This window comes from Lampetra fluviatilis, chromosome 5 (genome assembly GCF_964198595.1).
Source record: "Lampetra fluviatilis chromosome 5, kcLamFluv1.1, whole genome shotgun sequence".
NCBI lineage: Eukaryota > Metazoa > Chordata > Hyperoartia > Petromyzontiformes > Petromyzontidae > Lampetra > Lampetra fluviatilis.
The window spans coordinates 11,603,038-11,612,929 of record NC_136279.1 but is presented as its reverse complement, the minus strand read 5'-3'; the positions used below and the strand labels follow the sequence as shown (position 1 = coordinate 11,612,929).

Here is a 9,892-nt window from a genome sequence, read left to right as displayed (position 1 = left end):
CACTGCTGGGTGACGTCACCGCCCCCATTCAACCTCGTTTCGCGATGACGTCATTCCCGCGACGTCGTCCCAACCGCGAACGTTACGTGCTGACGTCATTACGCAATCCACAAAATCGATTTTTTATTTTAAAAAAATCGATTAATCGAGCGATTAATTGAGTGATTCATCTCCCTCGCGCGTCTCGTTTTAAACAGCTAAAATTACGAGAATAAAAATAATAAAAAGGTAAAAAAAAATAACGAAACATTAAACTTAGCGGCCCGACTTGGGCTTTTCCCGTCGTTCAACGCGCGGCGTCGAAAAGCGCGGGAGTTCGGCCGCTCGCTCGCTGCGGTCTTTGTCGCCAACATATCAACAACCAGCAAACAACAACAACAACAACCAGCAAACAACAACAACAACTCCTCCAACGTTACAGGTTACCGCCGCAGCAATACCAGCCGACGTTCGACAACTATACGCCGACACGTAAGTGGCGCGCGTCTATTTGCCCACCCGCATGGCTCACGGGGCGATACCAAAATAAACGAAATTAAATTGAAACGAGGAGCGCGAACGTCGCCTGCAGTGTGTCGCCCGATTCTAAATGCCCTTTCGATGTGTCTGCCACAATAGAGGGGGGTTTTGGGGTTATATTTACGCGATCAAACCCCCATAAAAACCCCCTCTGTTATGGGTGATATTGGTCGCGAAAGCCTCCGTGTTGAACTGGATGCGTCTGCTCGGTGTTGTTGTTTCGTAAGTGTCCTTGCTCGTCTATAACATGTCGATCGTTACGGACTCCTCATCCGTAGCTCGTGTTTATGTCCATGTACCACGGCCCTTGGGGCAATCCACTGCTGGATGAGGGCTTCGCCACGCCGTGTAGGTCGTCGTGGGGCGGGGGGGGGGCAAAGACTCCATGCTGGGACCCTTTGACCATACTTCACCACGTCGGTCACCGCGGTGTTAGAGAAGGCGAAGGACATTGTAGAAGAGTGAGATTTGCTGTTCTGAGTGCCACGTAACCTCGTGCATGGTGGCCGCACATCCAGGCGCTCTTCAAACTCAACACTTGAAAGATTGGGCGCGTTGCGGGTGATTGTTGGTTATAGGTCGTCACTTACTCGTTATTAATGATACAGGTTTTTGGGATGAGATCGCGTAAATATAAATGTGTCCTTAAACCCGCCACCACTCAAGAAACCCCCCTGTATTATGCATATTGGTCGCGAAAGCCGACGTGTTAAACTTACTCGTTATTATTCTTGGGTCTTTCGGTAAAGTCACGTAGATAGGTTCAAAGGCGACCGCTTGTTGCGATCGAAACGTCGGAGTTTTTTGTTATTTTTTTTGAACCTATCTACGTGAAAGTCTTGACACGTAGATATCTATCTACTTGACTTTACCGAAAGACCTAAAGAATATTAATTCCTGCAGTCACGAAAGCTTTAAGTCAAGATTTTTACTCGTTATTGTTTACTAATTGACTCCTCGTTTACGCATTGCTGTTCAGTAATTGTTATTGCTCACGCAATGTTCACTAAGTGTTGATATTCTTGCTCTTGATACTGTTTTTAATTCACTGCCGATTATATTTGTTCACTGTTACAGGCGTGTCTCGCTTAACGAGCGAGATACGTTACGCGAACATTTCTCGGCGAGCGAAAACTCGTCAAACGATCATCCTTTTCTCATCGACCCCCATGTTCAAAACTGAGCTACGTTTCGGCCCCAAAATGTTCCACTCTTGAACTATTTTTTTACGTGAGAAATACAAATTGTTATTTTAAAGTAATAAAACATCAAATATAACACTTGCCACACATGAAGAACTACAGTGCTTGCAGGTACAGTACCTGCCCTCATACTATGAAACACGTGCGCACTCGGCATAGGAGAGCTTGTAAACAAACAGCTGCGGGCTGCCTTGCGCCCCCTGCCGATCGATCGGTCATCGCTCGCTATGTGAACATTTCTCTCGTTTTGCGAACAGATTGGTCTAAATTCAAATTGCTCGTCAGTGCGCATTCTCGTAGAAAGAACGCCCGTTAAGCGAGACACGACTATTCACGTATTAATAATACCCGCTTGTTGTTTTCGTTGTGAATTGTGGTGCAGAATCTCCTGGCATGGAGGTGTTGTTTCATACCCCGAAGAATCCGCGTGTGAAGTCCTTGCAGGTTACAGGTGAAGTCAGGGTTGCCGTTGTGCTCACTGGGTTTTCCATACAAATTGTACAGTCAGAGAAACATGTGGGTTTTCTGTAATTGAGAAGCATTCGTTTTTTGGGAGGAGGGGGGGAGATGCCATATTGCAGATCCGGTAATCCACGGTGCACCGCGGAGGTTGTACCGAATGTTCTCGCCAATGTGGTGTGTCGCGGATTACAGGGGAAGTGTGGCATATAGCCAGCAGCTTAATTAATTTGTCGTAAATTTGCATTCACTTGGGAGGTAAACACACTTGCTGTGTTAATAGCCGTTATTCACGTTGTCTTTCCTCCCATGTAAAAATGCCCGAATGGCAGTGCAATTTGATTAATTTTGCATTGGAACCCAAAGTAGAGGGTTGACCTCTGGCCCTTGTTCATTTAAATTCGATTCATCCTAAATAGACTCATCCTAAATAAATATACAAGGAGAGTGTTTTAATTGACTGTATGAACCAGATGTAACGCTGCTTGCTGTTGTGATTTTAGGAAAGGGAACACCTGCACCATCAATGGAGATCCCTCCTTCACCATTTATGAAAAAACTGGGCTATGGCACAGGCGTAAATGTGTACCTCTTGAAGCGGTGAGTACTGAAGGTTTCATATGTGTTAATGTATTTAGTTATTTACTTCCAATTTTTTGCTATTTTCCCAAAATATTAAATTTGTGTTATAATTGAATGAGATAAATAATTCCTTCAGAAATATCACAGCTGCACACCCTGTGTCAGAATGGTCCAGGGATATATTTTGTCATCAGTTGTACACATAGAATATATAGATTGGCTCCTGCTGGTTTTTACCTGTTTTACTGTGATTCTTGTAATCGCTTGATTAAACGTTTCTCAATATTTTTCTAACTTCAAAACATGTGGTTTATTTGAAATTAATGAGTCTACTCATGTAGAACTCGATCATTCTGGACTTGAATAAGTCGTATAATTGTATTATTTTGTTATATTTATGACTTTCAACATACGTACATAATACGTATTAGAATAACTTGGATCTTGATTTAAAGCTCTCGTTACTGCAGGAATTCATACACTTGGGTCTTTTGGTCAAGTCACGCAAATAAATTAACTTGACCGAAGGACCCAAGAGTATAATAACTTGGATGTTGGACAGGTAGGGGTATCCAGATTTGTGGAGCTGTGTACCAGGTATGGTGGTATGACATGCTTCTGGGTATTGTGGCCAACTTCAAGATTTAGTGCCGTAGTTTTTATACAAACAAGTTTTAGTGTACTTTAACCAAATTCTTAGCTTGTAAAATGTATACACTGTAAAGATTAAAATATTTATATTTCAACTCTGTTGACTATATTTTGGAAAAATGTATCAACATTAGAAAGTAATTACCTGTCATCCAGAGGTTAGGCTACCATATTTTGCTTAGCCTGTACAGGGCATAATTCATTTTTATAAGTTTGTAATTGTGAAGTTTGACACACCTTTTGGCTTAATAACAATGGTGATATGGATTATAATAATCTTTTGTGATGATGGCAGCTCTCCGCGAGGTGTCTGTCGTTCCCCATGGGCCGTCAAGAAGATAAATTCACTGTGTAAGAGTGGCATACAAGAACAATATCAGAAGAGGCTGAAAGAAGAGGCCAAACTCCTGCAGAATCTAAGCCACCCGAACATTGTTGGTGTGTGAAACAACTGTCACCTCTTTCCGTTTTCTAATGTACCTATTGCTTAAAAAAAAATCCGTACAGGTATTGCTAAATTTACTTTACTTACAAAAAAATTATTGTATGCATGTTTTTTAAGTCTAAATTGCTTTTCCCACTAATTTAATACGAAACATTCGGAATGTGTTTCGGACAGTCATTCCAACTTTACTTCGAAACTTTAAATATACACCTTGATCACTTTTCTAAATTGAAAAATAACAATAAATATTAACACGATTGAATGATAATTAAATTAAATCAAAAATTATTAGTTTTTTAAAAAGATCTGCATGTTGGAATGCCTGGAAAGATGTGGAGGCGTTATTGTTGCACTGTAGGGATCTCATGGCGCGTGCCGTGGGAAATTTCATCAACGTGGATATTCGAATTCGTTAATTGAAAAGTGTCCATAATTTGTCAATTGCCTTAACGCGAAATTACATGAACCGAACGTTCATACATCGAGGGATACCTTTACTGGACTTTTATGCTCCCACGTCTATCCTCCCCACCTTAACCAATCCACATTGACCGACTCGGGGAATTGTTGTAAACTAACCCCTAGGACTTGTACGGTGTGGGAAACCTATTATCCAGTAGTTTATTGACAAAGGGCTGCACACGAAATTTTTGCCAAGTAATGGATTTTTTTTGCCAGCCTTAACATTTAACACCTGCATTTTTATATATTTTTGATATATACTAACTTTACATATTATCGTTATGTAATTGTATTCATGGTGATTTGGGAAACTTAAAAAGCACCACTGTAAATTATATTATTACTTTGGGACTGAGAAAAGGAAACAACGCAGTTGAAACTTTTTGCTTTTGTCGTTGCAAGGCCTTGTTTTGTTTCATGGTGAATTATTTTCCGTCCATTCCTCACAGGTTACAGAGCCATGGCTCAGACAAATGATGGTGGTCTAGCCCTTGTCATGGAATATGGGGGTGAGAAGTCCCTCTTTGATGTTATTGAAGAGCGACTTGATAATGATCTGGGACCTTTCCCAGCATCTGTCATTCTCAAAACAGCACTCGAGGTTGCCAAAGGGCTCCAGGTAATGTACAGTAAATCTTTAATACAGAATTCGCCGGGGATATATTCCTGGAGAAAGGCGCGTATATTAAATCTGCGAATATTAATACTTAAAGCTGATGAGGAAAATAGGGTTAGGGGGCAGAAACATGTATTATGTTAAAACAAGCTGTGTATACATTCAACTAAACCCTCGAAATGCGCAAGTTCTTGTTTAGCGCGTTTCACATATTCGCGAGTTTCTAAAAGAATACAAATTCGCGACCCGCCCAACTCCCAACGTATCAGACCAACACTGGGGAGGTGTGCGCATAATTTTACATTTGAAACTGCCTGCGAAGATTCGGCATGCTTGCTCGGGTGCCGACTTGGTCCTCAGTCTCACAGTAATCCCGCTCTGAATTCTCTATTGTGCATTTTTACTTTATACGAATTTTACATTTTGGCATGAGCAAATCGACTCTGAGGTACGTTAAAAAGAACGCGAATGCAAAACATTGTTTTCAATAATGTGTTATTTATTTATAGTAGTAATTGTTTTTAAACATTTACCATGTCCCCCCCCATGTCCACTCGTACCAGCAACGTAACAACATTTTTCCCGTTGGAACAAGGTTTCTGCATTTGCGAATTCAGCATTCGCGAACGTTTTCAAGAACGTAACCCTTGTGAGGGTTTACTGTATATTCATGAACACATGCATTGTATAGTGCTATTTTTTATTTAACTTCCCTTTAATAATGATTAACAAACATTTACATTTGCAAATATAATCAAATGAATATTATACAGTCCAAATTCCAAAGAATTGTAAAGGAAAGCACTCGCGTGTAAACGTTGCAGTAGACAGTGGCAGACTGAGGGGGAGTGTTTCATGGACAACTTCCGCGCTCTCACGATCTACACCGTTTCCATGCCTTTGGACTTTTTGTCGGTTCGGAGCGTGCTATGGCCTTCGAATTTCAAATTGCACTCCAATACATTTTTTGCAAATATGCAAAACCGCGCAAAAAAACCCCTCGAATAATAAGGGTCTACTTTATGTCAAACTGACACGAACTTCACAAAAAGTTGAAGGATTTCAGGATTTTTGTATGAAACACGGATAATAAGATACTGTGAAAATATGCAGTAATCTGAGGACTATATTGCCTGATATAGCTAAATAATATATTACTACTAGGTGCTGCACATTACTGATATTTCATCCTTGTTCTGAATTTTTTGTTGTTCCTTTTTCTATAACAAAACGCGTGCTCAATACAGCATGCCATGCAGCTCTCGTGAGCGGGTATCGTAATTCACGAAACACGGTCCCGACGCAACTGGAGGAAGGGGGTAAAATATGGGGAAAGGGGCCTGTTGCCTCAACCAAGTGAAGAAACCATGTCGGGGAGAATATGAACATTTAAATGGGGAGTAGAGGGGGGATATAATCGACTTAATAAGGGATGTCTAGGGGAGAGGTGGGATGGTGGGGAAGGTAAGAGGGGGTGGGGGGGGTGAAAGGGAGGGGGGGACAAAGAAAACCCTGAAAATCAAATAATATGCATGGCTAATGAGTCTTCATCCTGACCTGCCACCGTTCGAGTTTCGCTCCCCGCTTGACCACTGAGGGGCTATACCCATCTTTTCCAGTCCCTGACTCCGAGGGCTCCTATTCCAACCAGCTCATTCCAAACTGTATAAAAGGGGACCACCTGGCTTTAAACTCCTTTCCTTTAAGCTTATGACTTAAGTGCACCATGCCCACATGCGCTTGTGGGCATGGTGCACTTAAGTGTGCAATTGTCTCCATGAAGGGGGCTCATGATCCTTCCAGTTGACCAGTATAGTCTTCCTGGCTATGATGTTAAAGGTCTGGAGCAGGGCATGTTGATGTCTCTTGACTGTGCCAGGTTTCGCACCCTCCAGGGTCTCTTCTACCCACGTGGAGAGATTTGTGCCATACGGTTCATAAAAACGCTCGTGATGTTATGGTAAAGTTTCGCAACATCTAGGCAGAATTTGAAGGCGAGGGGATATGTTTGCGAAGTCCCCATTATTCTCCCTTTTGAAACTTGAGTCTTGTATGTAGATGTACTTTTCATGTTGTTTTGTATTTCAGTATTTACACAAAGAAAAGATGCTGCTCCATGCAGATATCAAATCTGCAAATATTGTGATCATGGACGATTTCAAACAGATCAAACTCTGTGATGTTGGATATGCCATGGCATTGGATGAGAATATGAAATGTAAGAAACCTGTCTTTGCAATTAACGTGTATCAGATTTACGATTCCGAAAGTGCCACTTATGTACAATTATAATGTATGCTGGTTTTGCATTTTAAATTGTATAGGCAATATTCATTCGTCAGGAATAAATTAGACATCCTGTTAACATGCGTAACATGTGCTCATATCAAAAGACCATGTGCAAGTATTGTCATCCACCAATTTCCAAAACCACTGCCTGTATAAGTGGTTGTGACTGCAAACTGGTCTAAATTTGGCCAAATCTGAAATGCATGTACATTAGCGATATCCTCGCAATCACGATCATTAAGATCAGCTTGAATATAATTATTTTACCTAGTCATGTGATTTTCAGCTGGAAACATCCATTTCACTTTATTTATTATGCTGCTCTTAATATTGTATCGGTGCATTGCGATAAAATATATCAATGTGCCTGCTGCTGCTACAAAACTTTAGAAGTTGTCAAGCGTGTCTCAGCCAAATGATCTGCAATGTAGTATATTCTGCAACATGAATACCAAAAAGGTTGCTCTCAAATATGTGTTCTTGGCAAGGCCAATACTGTTGTGTAATTAAATAATAATTGTACGAAATTAGTAGTTGTGCCAAAGGTCCCTTTGGATAATTCAATTTAGTTAAATGTTGGCTGTATGCAGACCACACAAGTTAATTAAAACTATAATCAAATCCAATAATTATTTGTTAGGTTCTGTTAGACACATTATGGTAACATGCTTTTGTAATGAAGTGTAGAATCATTTAAGGATATTCCTGAGCTAAATAGTAGTGGAATGCATTGTCGGGTGCAGGCTTATAGGGGCAGCTGAACATTCCTAAGGATTTCAATATTCCTACATTGGTATGACTGCTCTGCAACATCAAAGTTGTATTGCAATTGCATTGTTAAGAACATGTCTGTTTGATCAGTGAAAAACAAGGAAGACGCTTATATTGGTACTGAGCCCTGGAAGCCAAAGGAGGCTCTAAAAGATGGCGTCATCACAGACAGAGCTGACATCTTTGCTTATGGCCTCACTCTGTGGGAAATGATGAGCCTGCAGATTCCACATGTAGTCATCCCTGATGAGGACAGCGAAGGTAAGGATATTCTGCTGGGTATCAGTGTTTTGTGTGCAATGTATACTTAGGAAAATTTGTGTTATTGGAGCTAATGATGTTTTAATAATGTCATGTCAGTTTCCACTTGATAATTTGTAAAATACTACTGACCTCCACCTTGCAATGTGTGCATTATGCTGAAGATTTGTATCCACCTTAATCCTGGTGAACGGTTTAAATGATTTCAATTCCTTTCACTTTATTGTGGTAAAATGTATTTTTTTTAATGAACTAACTCATGCTCATCCAATTTGCAAGTGCTATATCATGTGCATCCACGCATTAACTTACGTACCATTCAATCAAACTTGCATTACTCATGCCACATCTTTGTAAAAACTAAGTTGTTCTATAATCACCTGTGTGAATGTAAACTTACTGCCCTTGTAATTTTAATCGTAATATCAGACAGCCATTTGAGCTCGCTCGCCAATATAATTTAAGTTTGTACAGCTTGTTACGCTTGATGTCCGGCTTTTAGCTCCAAGTGCTGGGGGCCTTCTGAAAGCACTTGGGGAACTGTTCAGCACAACCACGAAAATGTAAACCGCAGTTGATATTTTTTTAAATAATTCTTCGTGATGGATTTTCAACAGAGGAGTGCAATGAGGACAGCTTTGATGATGAAGAGTACTACGCTGCCCTGGGTTCACGGCCTGCTCTCAACATGGAGGAGCTGGATGAGAGCTATGCCCGCGTCATTGATCTCTTCGTAGCATGCACCGATGAGGACCCACAGAAGCGTCCCTCTGCCGAGAATATTGTTCGCATGCTCCAAGAGGAACTCTAATGAGCTCGCCGTTTCATGCTGCACCAGAATAGGAGAGGTCTTAAGTGATTCTAGCAACTGCAGAGCTTGAAGAGTTTGTTATTGATTATCTTTCCATTTTTTTCTATACCGCAGTATGCAGTGTTCTACTGCAGAGCAGAAAAGTATTCAGTCGTGGCCTGCTTTATATTGGTATATATTTCAATGTTTTTAAGTGGCAATTTGTTACTTAAATTCTACATTTTTGTTCTCAACTGTTGCTTCATATTGTAATGCAAAATGTTGTCGCATTGCATTTTTTTGGGTGCAGTGGTTCGTGCACTGTGCTATGAATCAAGTAACCTTGGTTTAATTTCTGGTCATGCTAACGTTGGCCAGTGATCTCTGAACCAGTTTTGACATTCAATTCGCATTGACCAGAGTGGTGAAGTATGATCCATCAACTCCTATAAGCCACATGGTGTGGGGAAATCTTTCCTCAACAAGGGATTGACTAAAGAGTTTTACTGTGTATACTGTATTTCTTGCAGAATGTTTTATTTTACTCATTGTAAAATCGCATATTAAAATTCATTTTCAAAGTTGTATTGTTTACAGAATGTATCGCTATTCGTGTGTGCCTTGTCAATTAACATAAGTGTAAAAGTTATAAAAAAAATTCCGTAGAATAATACGAAGTAATGCAGATTTAGTGGAGTTAGCAATTTGCATGTGTTTGGGCAACCAATAAAGGTGATGTGCAGTCTTGGTGACTTAAAGAAGAACCATGTCACCGACTGGTGACCCCCAAAGGTCTTACCCGTTTGAACAAGCTGCAGGTTACATGTCATTCATTATTTCTGTTT

The 9,892-nt window shown here is 40.6% G+C and overlaps 1 protein-coding gene across 1 annotated transcript; it reads left to right on the top strand.

The window, feature by feature from the left end:
• Nucleotides 1-267: 267 nt before the first annotated feature.
• PBK (PDZ binding kinase) lies at nucleotides 268-9,656 on the top strand. The gene is made up of 8 exons (XM_078856757.1): nucleotides 268-471; nucleotides 2,104-2,172; nucleotides 2,684-2,780; nucleotides 3,709-3,851; nucleotides 4,770-4,939; nucleotides 7,025-7,154; nucleotides 8,087-8,257; nucleotides 8,875-9,656. Exons 2-8 carry the CDS (start codon nucleotides 2,115-2,117, stop codon nucleotides 9,066-9,068), a joined length of 963 nt encoding a protein of 320 aa, XP_078712883.1. The 5' UTR covers nucleotides 268-471; nucleotides 2,104-2,114; the 3' UTR covers nucleotides 9,069-9,656.
• The last annotated feature ends 236 nt before the right edge of the window (nucleotides 9,657-9,892 follow it).